This window comes from Pogoniulus pusillus, chromosome 35 (assembly GCF_015220805.1).
Source record: "Pogoniulus pusillus isolate bPogPus1 chromosome 35, bPogPus1.pri, whole genome shotgun sequence".
Classification (NCBI taxonomy): domain Eukaryota; kingdom Metazoa; phylum Chordata; class Aves; order Piciformes; family Lybiidae; genus Pogoniulus; species Pogoniulus pusillus.
In genome coordinates, this window is record NC_087298.1 from 283,307 (window position 1) to 297,118 (window position 13,812).

A 13,812-nucleotide genomic window follows, 5' to 3' on the forward strand; every position below is an offset into this window, starting at 1 on the left:
CTCTCCTGCCACCCCTCGGGGTCCCCTCGGACACCACATAATTCCACGTTTTATGTCCCACGTAACCCCTCCACTCTGTGCTGGCTGCTCCTCACCATGGCCGGGACGCAGCAGCGCTTGTTGATCCTTAGGGAGGAGCAGGCACCTTTTCCCCCACTTTGCACCCTCTCCAGGATGTCCATCACCACCCCCCGGGAAATGGGGAGGCGAACCTCACCCGGCAGGATGCCCTGAGCCTCTCAGTGCCCCCATGGGCCACCCCAGCACTCTGTGGGCAGTGGACTGAGGAAGGGGTAGAGACTCAGCAGGGAGCATCCAGGGCAGACACCCCACCAGGAGGTCATCGAGGACCCCACAGCATCCCCCAACCCTCTCTGGACCTCCCACCCCACACTCAAGAACGGATGCTGAGCTCACTAGTGCCATTAGAGATTTACTGCTGGAGGCATCTTCTGCGCTGCCAGCTGCCAGCACCCTTCTGCGAGCGCCCCTGTGTGCTGGCAGCTCACCCTCTGCCCAGCTCAGCTGGACAGGCGCAGGAACTCCTCGTCCTCTGCAGCGGAGAGACAGACAGGCTCACAGACCCCTCCCTGCCCTGCGCACGGACACTGCCGGCTGCTGCCGCCCACCTCGGTGCTACCATCAGTGACTGGGTATGGCCTGGATGCTCTGTGCCCCCCTGTGCCTCCCTGGGATGTGACTCCCTGTCCCACCGTGGCGGCACTGATGCACTTTATACTGGCGACAGGGACACTAAAACATGGACTCTGCCCTAAGACATGTTACTGTGGCCTCATCTCCCCTCGGCAGGGGCATGGTAAGCCCCCAACTCCTGCCCTGCTGGGAGCAGGCACCCCCAGAGCTGGCTGTGTTGGGAGACCTCTGGCTCACCCCTCTGCAGGAAGACCTCTGCCACGCTGCTGAAAGCCTGCTTGCCCATCCACCCGAGGGCTCTGCAGTGCCCACTTTGTCTCCCAGGGAGGTTTGATATGGAAACCCCTTTGCAGGGTAGAGCTGGCGGCTCTGGCACACTTATGCCAGGCACAGGATGGGCACACCCCCGACTCTGGACACCTGTGCCCGCCTCGGGCAGGCGCAGCCCAGAGCAGGATGGGAGCTGGCGCGGGCAGCCCTGGCACAGCGCAGTGCAGGCAGGGTGAGGGCACAACGGGAGGTACCTGCCAGCGGAGGGGCCCCGCAGTACTCCTTGCACTCCTTCTCCGAGTAGAACTGGTTCCCGTTGCCCTGGCAGCCTCCGTAGCTGAAGGTGATGCACTTGCCCTGGGCCGCGTCGAAGGCCCAGCGGGTCACCGGCCGCTGGCACGGCCCCGGCACGATGGGCAGCCTGCAGGCAGCTGCGGGGACAGGGCCGCTCTGAGGGCAGGCGGCTCAGGCCCCCCGCACCTCCCACACGGACGCTGGGTTTCAGAGCCGCTCTCCGATCCCCTCCGGTGCCCCGGCAGAGGCAGGCCCGGCGCGGGCGCCGCTCACCCTCGGTGCGGCAGGCCTGCAGGCACTCCTTCTCCGAGGCGAAGTTGTTGCCGTTGCCCAGACAGCCGCCGAAGAGGAAGGTCTCACAGGCCATGGAGGAGGAGTTGTAGAAGAAGCGGTTCAGCATCCCGCTGCACGGCCCCGGGTCCCGGCCCCGCCGGCAGGAGTCTGCGGGCAGCGCCACAGCGGCTGTGAGCGGCCGCGGGGCAGGGCACGGCCGCGCAGCCCCCCGGCTGGGCCCTACCTTCCTTGTGGCCGCTGTACGGGGGCAGGGGTCCCGCCGCAGAGCCCTCCTCGGCCGGCAGGACGCCTCTCCGCGGCCTCTGCACGGGGAAGGAAGCACGGAGCTGCCGCCAGGCGCTGCCCGTGGCACCTGCCGCCCCCCGCCTCACGCCCGTGCCCCCGTGGCTGTCAGCGCCCACTCCGCTCTCCAGCCCTCTCTAGCCACTGCCCTTGGGCCAGCAGGCTGCAGTGCTCCCTCGCCGCACGGCCTCAGCAGCCCTGTGCTCGTCCTGCACGGCGCCGGCACCGCGCACCGGCACCCGAAGCGCCCCGGGTCCTGCTCGCCGACGGCAGCGTCCCTGCTCGCTCTGGCACCGTCAGCAGCTCCCAGCTGGGTTGCTTCTCCTATGGCACAGTCCCACCCCCTCCGGAGAATCTGAACTCAGCCCTGTGAGCAGGAGGGTGCTGAGTGCCAGCGGCCGAAGGAGCAGAGGAGTGCTGAGCTGCAGCGGGCTCCCAGGAGCCTCAGGACGCAGCCTGAGCCTGCCCTGCGGGCAAAGCCTGTCGGCAGCTGTGCGAGGACATTCCCCGGGCTGCTCAGTGCAGCTGCTGCCCAAACAAGGTGTCTGGCCCACACGCTGGACATCAGACTTCCAGCGGGCTCCGTTTGGAGGGCATGTCCCCAGCCTTGATCCAGCTCAGGAGGTCCTGTCTGGGCCACTCACCTGGAGGGCAGCTGCAGTCTCCTGAGGAACACATTCACCTGGCGCAGATGATGGGAGAGATCAGCAGTGTGCCCTGACAAACTGTCTCACCATGGGCCTGCACCATGCCTATGCAGGGCCCTGGGGAAGGGAATGCCCTCCCAGGTTCACTCCAGTATTCTTGTCCTCATGCTGCCTTCCACTCACAGGACCAGCACTCTGAAATCCCCACACTCACCTGCATCGTTCTAGCACCCTCAGGACCCAAACCCTAACCCACCCTATCCTACCGCAGCCCTCCTCCTTCCTTCAGCTGTCCTGACCTCCTCTCCAGCCTCACACACCAAGGAGGAGCAGCCCCAGTGCCCTGGCATGCTGGGGGACATGCAGTGGAGCAGGCAGATGCTTCACCTCTGTTGGTCAGGATGAAGATGGAGTCCGCAGGGATGCCCATCTCCAGAGCCAGCTGCTGGAAAGCTTCAACAAGGTCCTCCCTCAGCTCTGGACTCCTCCCTAGGCAAGAGAATAGGTTGTGAGCAGGGCTGGCATGGGAAGGGGTCTGCATGCAGCCCACCAACTCAGTTCAGGCAGCTGCAGGCAGGCCCAGTATTGCCTCCTGGGCTTCCCCAACCTCTCCTCTGTTATTCTGGACCAAGGGCTTGGACAGTGTGGTTCACGTGTTTGTCAGCCATGAGAGACAGCATGTCCTGTCACCTCAGGGCCTGCCTTTCTTCCAGCAGGTGCTGCCCTCTTCATGCCAGACAGCAGGCTGCTTTGGGCATTCACTTTGTGGTGAGCCTCTGCAGTGCCAAAGATTAGCTGGCCAAGGCACCACTTCCCAAGCCATGGTCAGGTTCCTCAAGGCCAAGGGACCCTTGAGTGGCATTTGTGAGCTTCATTGCCCCCCCCCCAGAGCCTGCCTGCCCGCAGGGGCCATAGGCAGACATACCGTAGAGCTTCAGGCTGGTGCTCGGGCCAAAGCTGCTCCTCTTCCTCATCAGGACGACAGCATACTGCTGGTAGTCGGTGCGCAGCACGTAGCACTGGATAGACACGTCCCATGCTGGCAGAGACAGACACGGGGGCATGGTTCCTGCCCTGCCCCGAGGAAAGGCCAGCCCAGAGCTGGCTGTGGAGCTCAGGCAGCTAATGCATGAAGAGATGACTTCTAGGAGCAGAACCCTGCCTCCCTCTGGGCTCACCAGGGGGGACTGGAAACTGAGTGCTGTGGACAGCTGAGATACCACCAATGCTCCTGCAGTGTGGCTGCTGGAAGGCTGCCCCAGCTTGGGACCTCGGGGACAGGAGGGATGTGCTGGGACACCTCGTGGCACTGTGCCTAGTCAGGGACAGTGCTGGGAACAGCCTCTTTCTCCCAGCTTCACTCCAGACTCTGGCTGGAAATGATGCAAACTGTGGAGTGGCTCTAAGCCCTGCTCTCCTGAAGCCCTTCCCCAGCCACCAGCTGTCCCCAGTGCTGGTTCCCACTGCCCAGCCAAGCCACAGCTCCCAGGGCTGAGTGGTCAGCACAACTCACTGGGGTTGTAGTAGGTGTATTTGCCAGGGGTGCTGGTTTTCTGGTACTCTCCTGAGGTCTGCTTGCAGTCACCTTGCCTGGAAGGAGAAGGAAAACAATCAGCTGCTCTGAATGATCACTGTTCTTGCTTACTGCACAAAAGTCATACCTGGATCACTGAGGCCATGGCACAGGACCCATGAAATCTCCTGATGTGTTGGGTATTAGAGCCCAGTCCAGCCCCTCCTCAGGGCTCTGATGCCAGCCAGAGCAAGCAACCACCACACAAAATCACAGAATAGTGAAGGGATCTTGGAGCTCATCTTCAACCCCCTGCCATGGGCAGGGACACCTCTCAACTAGACTTGGTTGCCCAAGGCCTCATCCAGCCTGGCCCTGAACACCCTCAGGGAAGAGGCATCCACAGCCTCCCTGGGCAACCTCTGCCAGAGTCTCACCACCCTCACACTGAAGAACTTCTTCCTCAGCTCCAGCCTAACCCTGCTCTCCCTCAGCTCCAAAACGTTCCCCTTGGCCTGTTTCTAGACACCCTCAAGAAATGTCTCTGCAGCCTTCCTGCAGGATGCCTTCAGGCACTGGCAGCAGCTTGGAGGTCCCCCTGGAGCCTTCTCCTCCCCAGGCTGCACCCCCCAAGAAGCTCCTTCAGCCTGTGCTCACAGCAGAGCTGCTCCAGCATCCTGTCCCAGCCCCTGGGAGATGAAGCACCCCCGGGCAAGGAGGCTGTGGAGGAGGCTTGAGCAGTGCCCCGTACCACATCCTGGTGCTGGTGGTGCTGATCTGGCCGGCGCTGGGGCCGGGGCCCAGCACCAGTGTGCCCATGCTGAACTTCTCCTTGTAGTGCTTCATCCAGGCGCAGGTTGTGCCGATGGCGATGTCGAACCACTTCCCGTACATCTGTGGGGAGAAGCAAGGGACACCTCTGCCACAAGCCCCCTCCACCAAGGGGGCACAGCTGCTCTCTGTAGAGCTGAGAGATCCATGGCCCAGGAAGCAACTGGGGGTGATGGTGCAGAATGCCAGGGCCAGAGGTGCTGTGGGATTTGGGAACCATTGAACAGGACTTTGCTGGGTTTCCTGAACACCAGGCAGGGCTGGAGCCATCAGATTGGCATCCTGCTCTGTGTGCCCCAAGGGGGCCAAGATACAGGCACATGTGTGGGGCAGGGACCAGGGCTGGCTGTGGGAGATCTGTCAAGAGTGAATTCTGCACACAGGGGCTGCCTGCAGGCCCTGCCCTCACCTCTCAGGGCAGGCAGATCGACAGACATCTCACAGGATCCATCTGCCCTGGCTGATTGGGCTCTTGCCTGGGTGTTTGCCAGGGTGAGACCATCCCAAAAGCTAGTGCAGGCAGACTGGCACCCTCTGACTGGCACCCAGGGATGGCCATGCTGCCAACGCCTCTCCCACACAGCCTGACCTGGGCATAAGTAATAGCACCCTGCCTCCTCCCCACCCCCTCTGCCCCCAGAATTAAGGCACTGCAAGTCGCTGTTACCCGCTCAGCCTCGAAGTTCTCCTGCACTTGGATGTCCTCATCCTGGCTCCCGATGGGGCTGGCGCTGGCCACAGCAAAGAGGAGGAGGGAAAGGAGACCCCAAAACATCATAGCTGGTGGCTTCAGAGTGCTGCTGAGCCCCTGCACACCAGCGAGGCCCTGGACTCTGCGCTGGCTGCACTGCGCAGCCTCACGACCTTCAGACTGTGGCCAGCAGGCAGCCTGCCCTGCTGGGGGCACCTGCTGGGGGGGCGGGGGCAGCTGGTGGCCTTGCACAGCCCTAGCAGTGTGGCTTCTGCGCTCATTGCTGCCCTTGTGGATCTGCAGAGGGCAGGTGTGGGCTGCAGGAGGGGAGGTGAGCATCCTCCTGCTGTGCCAGGCTGAGCTCTCACCCTCTCCTTTTCCTACTCCACTGCTTGGCCCAGACGTGGGGCCAGGACCTGCCTGTCTCCTTTATTCTACTTTGGGATTTACACTCCTGCCCTGGCACCCTGCAAAGAAGTGCTGCCAGCCCTGTCAGAGCTGTTAGAGAGGAGAGGAAAGGACCAAGAAGTCCCTGGTGTCCACCCCAGGCTGCCTACCCAATCGTGAGCGGTGTTCAGAGGGAGCAGACCCCACACTGCCTGCTCCCCTTCTGGACCTGTTCCCCAGGGGTCCGAAGCTATTGACCAATGCCCAGGAACTGTCTGGGTGTCAACCACCCCACAGCCGGGGGTGCCCGCAGGCATGGGCACATCACCCCACCCCCACTGTTTGCCTTCGCATGATGAGTGACCCAAACCAAACAGTTGAGGGGCTGGCAAACAGGGCAAAGGGCAGCGGTTCTTCTGCAGGCCGGCTCAGGCAGGGCAGTGCCAGGCACCGAACTTTCACCCCCTGCACCGCGGGCACCGGCACTGCCTTTGCGTGGGGCCGAGGCACGCGAGGCTGGCAGGGCGGGCAGGGGCTGATCGCTTCGGCACACAGGGGCTGGGTGCCACGCCGGGGAGCTCTGAGGGGGCTCCAGGCGTGTGGCAGAGATCCCACAGCGAACCCACGGCGGCAGCCTGCCCTGCGCTCTTCGGTCCGGGGGAGCCCAGCAGCAGCCCTTGGCTCCAGCCCTCCGATCCGGGGCTCCGGGAAGCCAGAGCTGGACTCGCTCCCCGGCCCCTCCAGCGCTAGGTGGCAGCCGGCGGCAAGGAATGGCACCGCCGAGCCCGCTCCTGCCACCGGCCCAGCTCCTGCCACCGGCCCCGCTCCTGCCACTGGCAGCGATGGGCAGTGGGGACTGGCAGCGATGGGCAATGGGGACTGGCAGCGATGGGCAGTGGGGACTGGCAGCGATAGACTATGGGGACTGGCAGCGATGGGCAGTGGGGACTGGCAGCGATGGGCAGTGGGGACTGCTGGAGCACTGCCCTTTCACTTTCAGCGTGGCCACTGCTTCACAACTTTGCCGGCCTCTGTCATATCCTCCCCATTCCCGAGGGGTCTCTCAGCCTTCCCAGGCCCCTCTCACACCACAGAGCTTCATCTCCGCAGCCGTTAGGGAGCAGCTCTGGAGGAAGGCAGCAACTGTCTCCCTCTCGAGCTGTGAAGAGCAGAGCTCAGGCACACAGCGCCGAAGCTGGGAGCTCCCCAGGGCGTCCCAGCTGCTACAGAGCACTTCCAGCCTCGCTCCCAACACCCTTCTTATCATACCACATTTTGATGATGTCTTTGGGTGCTGCTGCCCATTAGCAGTTCTCTGAAATCCCCAGGTCAGGGATCACTTCCAGCTCTCTTCATGACCTTAACTACCTGTCCCAAGCTCCACGTCACAGATTCAGAGATCTACAGAATGTTTTAGGCTGAGACCCTGAAGATCATCCAGTTCTAGCTGCCTGACATGGGCAGAGACACCTCCCACCAGCCCAGATTGCTTCAACAGGCAGGGGACAGCCACAGCCTCCCTGGGCAGCCTGTGCCAGGCTCTCCTCACCTTCACTCTCAGCAATCTCTTCCTCCTCTCCACTCTCACTCTCCCCTCTCCCAGCTCAAAGCCATTGTCCCTCAGCCTGCCACTCCCAGCCCTTGTTCAGAGTCTCTCCCCAGCTTTCCTGCAGCCCCTTCAGGCACTGGAAACTGCTCTGAGGTCTGCCTGCAGCCTTCTCTTCTGCAGGCTGCACAGCCCCAACACTCTTAGTCTGTCCCCACAGCAGAGCTTCTCCAGCCCTCTGAGCATCTTGGTTGTTTCCTCTGGACCCTCTCCAGCAGCTCCAGGTCCTTCCTGTGCTGGGACTCCAGGTGAGGTCTGAGCAGAGCAGGGGGACAGAATCCCCTCCCTGTGCTGCTGCTCTCCCTGCTGTGGCTGCAGCCAGCACACTGCTGGCTCTGGGCTGCCAGGGACCAGTGCTGGCTGCTGGGCACTTGGGCACCAACTGGCACCCCCAAGGGCTTCTCCTGCAGGCTGCTCTCAGCCACTCCTCACCCAGCCTGGGTTTGTGCTTGTCGATGCTCTGCTCTGATTGCTTCTACCTTGAAGCATCACTTCATTTCTCTACACCAAAGCTCCCCTGCTATGTCATTGCTCCTTGGTTTTGTGAAGTCCTTCTGCCACCAGCCCAGCCTTTGGCCATCAGAGGAGCTCAGTCATCTCAGCTCCCAAAGAGCTTCCCTGTCTGCTCCCTTCTCCCAAGGATGGATGAAGATGTCAAATACAAAGCTGGTCTCAGGGCTGGTGGCTGAGGAGCCCCACTGCTGCCTGCTCTCCATCCGGAGGAGCCCTGTGTGCTACTTCTGGTCCTTCAACCACCTTTCAGTCCATAGAAGAGCTTTCCTTTGCTCCCACAGCATTTTTTTCCCTTGATGAACTCTGTCAGGGTGCCTCAGCAGAGGCTTGCTGGCAGTCCAGACAGGTGATGTTCTCTGGATCTGGATCTGAGGCAGGCTCCCTGCCAGCTTCTCCCCAGCTCTGTGTGCAGCCCCATGCTCTGCCCTCCCACCCTTCTGCACAGGCTTTGCCATCTCACCGCTGCTGCAGCAACAAGAATCTCACGTTTCCAGCTCCCAGCAGCCACTTCCACAGCTGAAAGTTTCATTGCCCAGCAGCTTGCTGAGGTGCCCCCCACAGCCAGCACCTCTGTGTTTTCACATGGGACAAGCACAACAGCATAAGCAAGCAGCCTCTGTCCTGGGACCTGCTGATGGCCACCTAGTCCCAGCAGGCTGCGGCTTCCTCTAGCTTCACTTCAGGCTGGTTTGGCTCCTCTAAGCATCCTGCTGCAGCACATGTGCCAGGCCTGCGGAGCTCCCCCGCACTGCTGGCCAGCAGGGGGGATCTCCTCCGGCAGGCCTCACAAGAGCCTCAAAGCTGTTTGGGTTGGAAGCCACCTTCGGTGGCGAAGCCACATTGTTAGCTCAGCACTGCCAGGTCACCGCTAAACCGTGTGCCTCAGCACCACACCTCCACGGTGCTGAAACCCCTCCAGGAACGGCGACTTCAGCACTGTCCTGGGCAGCCTGTGCCAGTGTCTGGGAACCCTTTCAGTGAAGACATTTTTCCTAACATCCAATCTAAATCTCCTCTGACACAACCTGAGGTCATTTCCTCTTGTCCCACTACTTGTTCCTGGGAGAAACGACCAACCCCATCCTGGCTCCAGCCTCCTCTCAGGGAGCTGCAGAGAGCAACGAGCTCTTCCCTCAGCCTCCTTTTCCCCACACTGCACACCCCCAGCTCCCTCAGCTACTCTTCTCCAGCCCTGTTCTCCAGACCCTTCCCCAGCTTTGTTGCCCTCCTCTGGACCTGCTCCAGTCCCTCAGTGGGCCCAAACCCAGGCAGTGTCCAAGGTGTGCTCTCACTGGTGCTGAGTATGGGAGGATGATCTCAGCTGTAGCCCTGCTGGCCACACCACTGCTGATCCAGGCCAGGATGCTGGTGGCCTTCTTGGCCTCTTCAGCTGCTGTCAATCTGTACCCTCAGGTCCTTTTGCACTGGACAGTTTCCAGCCACTCTGCCCCAAGTCTGGAGCATTTATGGGGTTGTTGTGACCTGAGTGCCAGGTCTGGCACTTGCCTTTGTTGAACCCCATCCCTCAGCATCATCCTGAGGGTCTCTTTAGACTTTGGCCACCCCCTCAGCCCTAGCTGGCTTTCTGCCATGCATGGCTGAAGTGTGTGTACTTGCAGCAGCTGTTCACCTGCCTTAGGGTGCTCTGTTTATCTATTGTCAGCTTTCCAGTCTCCCGTTCCCTGCATCACTGCCACCATTGGTGGACTTGTCTGATCTCTCCAGGCCAAGCTTTCTGTTCCTGAGACACTGCTGTTTGCCAAGGAGTGTCCTGTCAACTCTTCCTTCACACCAGGAAGGGGCTTGTTGCACTGTCAGCCTCCTCACACCCTACAGGTTATAACCAGGATCTTGGGGGTTGGGATACTTGTTGATTTTATGACCTTTTCCTACAGATTTCCTTCTCCCAAACTCATGGGATACAGCTCCCTGTCCCACTGCACTGTTAAACCTGGTGGTGCTGTGATTTTAGCATGGGGCAGTTCCCTCAGTACCTCTTCAACTCACTTCCAAGCACTCAAGATCCAGCCCAGAGCTGTGAGTTGCAGATCTCTTCCCTCCAAAAGGCTCCATTTACTGCACCCACAAACTGTATCTTCACATCTCATCTTGACCAAGCTGCTCTGACTGTGGGGACACTGATGTCCCACCTCACAGAACCAGAGAATCACAGGATGGCAGGGGCTGGAAGGGACCTGCAGAGATCACCCAGTCCAACCCCCCTGCCAGAGCAGGGCACACAGGAACACATCCAGGCAGGTTCTGAACAGGAGACTCCACAACCTCTCTGGGCAGCCTGCTCCAGGCTCCAGCACCCTCGCACTGACAAAGTTCTGACTCTGCTGCAGCTGACCCCCAGTGCCCCTTGGGCTGCCCTTGGCCACCCCTGGGCAGAGCCTGGCTGTGTCCTCCCCACACTGCCCTGGTCATCTTTAGCACAACACTGGGGGCAGCCCTCAGGCTCCTCTGCTGCCAGCTGCCAGCCCCAGCTGCCTCAGCCTGGGCTCACAGGAGATGTTCACTGCCTGCAGCAGTCCTCTGAGCTCGCAGGTTCTCCAGTCTCAACATTTCCAGGTGATCTGCTGCTCTCCTTGTGTGCAGTCTGAGCTGGACATTTGTGGTACTGGATCCTGGGATGGTAACCAGCAGAGACTTCTCCATGCACTTCTTCACTGCTCTCAGCAGTGGTGTGAAAGTGTTTCCAGTTCTGGGCCAGCCATCTGGCAGGGGCAGGGCTCAGCACCCATCACTTCTGCTTCGTGTCCTTCTCCAAATGCTCTGAACATCCAGGGCTGGATTTGTCCCCTTTTTTGACCCCAGCTGAGGTTCTGCTTCTGTCTGAGCCTGTCCAGGCTGTGGCATTTCATCAGAGCTGACTGAGTTTGGCTGCGGCTATGGCTTTAGAATCACAGCTGCCAGGAAGGGAGCTGAGCCTGCAGGTACAAGGCCTGAGTTCCAGGGGGTGGCATGTCCCAGAGCCACTCTCCAGGAACTCCATGAGATGTCTGTGCTCTGCAACAGACTTTCTACCTCTCCTCCTTCTTCACCTCCTCCTCCACCCTGCCCACTGGGTGCTCCTAATCTGGGGGCTTTACTCTGTCTCTGATGTGTTTGAGTTCCCTCATCCCAGCTGTGGCAGAGTCTCTGAGCCATATACTGAGGTTGAGCAGCCCACAGCACTTGTAGAACAGCTCAGGGGAGCTGTTGGAGACTTGGGCCATGCTCAGCAGGCATCTGCCTTGCTCCAGGGGCTGCTTGATATGCCAGGTGCTGGCTGCATCTTCCACTGGAGCCTTGTGCCAGTCAAGAGGGTGGGCAGAGATGGTGGTACAGGGTGAGTGAGGAGAGGACTTGCAAGGACCCTTTGGAAGCTCAGAGGATGCTGCCTTGCATCCTGTGGATCACAGAGTGTTTGGGAGCACACCATGGGCTGTCAGCAAGCTGCAGGATGAGAGCAGGCAGGGCCTGTGTGGACAGCACTTCCCTGATGCTCTTGTGAGACATGTTGAGTGTTTGGCAAAGGGCAGAGCAGACTGGGCTGCAGCATGGCCAAAGATGGAGAGAGGGATTCTGCCCCTCTGCTCTGCTCTGCTCTGCTCTGCTCTGCTCTGCTCTGTGGAGACCTCAGTGGAGTGCTGCATCCAGCTCTGGGGCCCCAGCACAAGAAGGAAATGGAAATGGAGAGGGTCCAGAGGAGGCCACCAAGAGGATCAGAGGGCTGGAGAACCTCTGCTGCAAAGACAGGCTGAGGGAGCTGGGGTTGTTCAGCCTGGAGAAGAGAAGGCTCTGGGGAGGTCTTAAAGTGGCCTTACAGTGCCTGAAGAGGACCTACAAGAAAGCTGAGGAGGGGCTGTTTAGAAGGGCACCAGCACAAGGGGCAATGGTTTGGAACTGCAGAAGGGTGGAGTTAGTCTGGACTTTGGGAAGAAATTTCTTGCTGTGAGTGTAGTGGAACACTGGAACAGGTTCCAGTGGTAGAGGCCTCATCCCTGGAGACATTCAAGCTCAGGCTTGATGTGGCTCTGAGCAACCTGATGTAGCTGGGGATGTCCCTGCTGACTTCAGGGGGGTTGGACTGGATGAGCTCTAGAGGTCCCTTCCAACCCAGTGCATTGATTCTATGGCACTGGGGCAAAGGCTGGGCTGGAGAGGGAAGTTCAGCCCCAATACAGAGGCTGTGGCAGGCACAAACCTCCCCAGGCTCAAGGAAGCCCTTGGGGAGGATGAGCAGACATGTCCCTGATGGAGACAGGCAGGGATTGGCTCCATCTGTGACCTTGGCACTTGTGTCCTGCTTCCAGTGTCCCCTGGCACCCAGCACCCATTGGAGCTGGGTGGCAGCTGTGGGCCTGGGCATGCAGACCTGCTGGGCTGATGATAGGTGGTAGATGATCCATGGCAGCCTGTGCCATCTGGGTACATGGGACAGCAAGAGAGGTGGGTGGCAGAGCAAGAGCTCTGCTGAGAGAGCTGGTTCCCAGAACCCCAAGGCTGCCCGTGTGCCCTCCAGGACATCCCTGGGGCTGGCTGCACCAGAGGGACGGAGCTCCACTTTGGATGCCTGGGGTGACATTTGAAGCAGGGGCTCGAGGTGGAGGTGGCATGGCTGTGTGTCTGCCTGGGAGCTGTGCTGGCATCCTTGGACGTGCCACTGGGTGCCCCTGTGTGTGGGGGTGTGCCTTGAGCTGCCCAGCTGCTGTCTCCAGCCAGCAGCCTCAGCCCAGGCACTTCCACGCCCGGAGCCGCGGGGACACCTCTCCCTCTGCCCACAGCTGCCTGCCCACACAGGGCTCGGCCGCTGCACCCGGGGACCCTTTCCACGCACGCCCGAGGGCCGACACCGCCGCGCCCCGTCCCGGCCGGGTCCCTCTGCCCAGCCCTGCAGATGGCTTTGTGGCCGCTCCAGGTCGCAGCCTCCAGCCTCACTTTTTGTGTCACCTCTCGCTGCTCCTGGGACCTGCCCCTTCCCCGCTGCCCTTCCCCGACGCCCCTTCCCCGCTGCCCTTCCCCGCTGCCCTTCCCCGACGCCCCTTCCCCGCTGCCCCTTCCCCGCTGCCCTTCCCCGACGCCCCTTCCCCGCTGCCCCTTCCCCGCTGCCCTTCCCCGACGCCCCTTCCCCGCTGCCCCGCCGCCGCCCGCGCCCCCCGGCGCAGCCCCACCGGAGCCAGCCACACACACAAGTGAACTTTTCTGCGTTTTCCAGCAATTAAAAAGAATAAAGCAACAGTTGTCTCCAGGCAGGGCATGGATCCTGGTGACCCTGATTTTCTGTGTGGCTGGGCAGGGTGAATGGGGCTATTGAGACCCCGATGACTGGCATCTCCACTCCAGGATTGTCTCCCCTTCCAAGTCCCCCTCCCCGAACTCTCCTCCTCCCTACCCTCCTCCTCGCTTTTAATTTCCTTCCTGCAGAGAGCTGCTCATCCCCTTCCCATTGGCCAAAGGCCTGAAAGGGAATGGAGGAGACAAGGGAAGGATTAAAGACGCTCTGCTTAGGAGCAGGCAGCCTGAATACAAGATGCACCGGCTGGGAAAGAATAGGGGCTTAGTGGGGCACCAGATCAGACCCGCCCCCGCCGCATTCAGCCCGGCCTGCATTCCTGCATTGCTAAGCAGGGACCTTTCTCCCTTGCTGGCCCATCAGAGGGACTCCCCAGACCCCTGTCCCACCTGCTGCTGCAGGTAGAGCTGCCCAGGACGGTGCCGCCACGTTCCAGCCCTCCGGGTGCGGCCGTGAGGAGGGGCAGCAGCGCTACGCTGCCCGCCGGTCCCTGGGGGCCAGCCCAGCCTGGGACACCGTGCTGCAGCCAGGACCGCGAGGATGAGGAGG

At 61.0% G+C, this 13,812-nt stretch overlaps 1 protein-coding gene across 1 annotated transcript; it reads right to left on the minus strand.

Annotated features, from left to right (window-relative positions):
• Positions 1-413: 413 nt before the first annotated feature.
• Positions 414-5,607, minus strand: LOC135190060 (protein AMBP-like). Its single transcript, XM_064170959.1, has 10 exons — positions 5,453-5,607; positions 4,706-4,848; positions 3,955-4,031; positions 3,367-3,480; positions 2,829-2,930; positions 2,439-2,476; positions 1,736-1,814; positions 1,492-1,659; positions 1,179-1,355; positions 414-553 (listed from the first exon to the last, which is right to left on the minus strand). Exons 1-10 carry the CDS (start codon positions 5,561-5,563, stop codon positions 522-524), a joined length of 1,041 nt encoding a protein of 346 aa, XP_064027029.1. The 5' UTR covers positions 5,564-5,607; the 3' UTR covers positions 414-521.
• Positions 5,608-13,812: the final 8,205 nt, after the last annotated feature.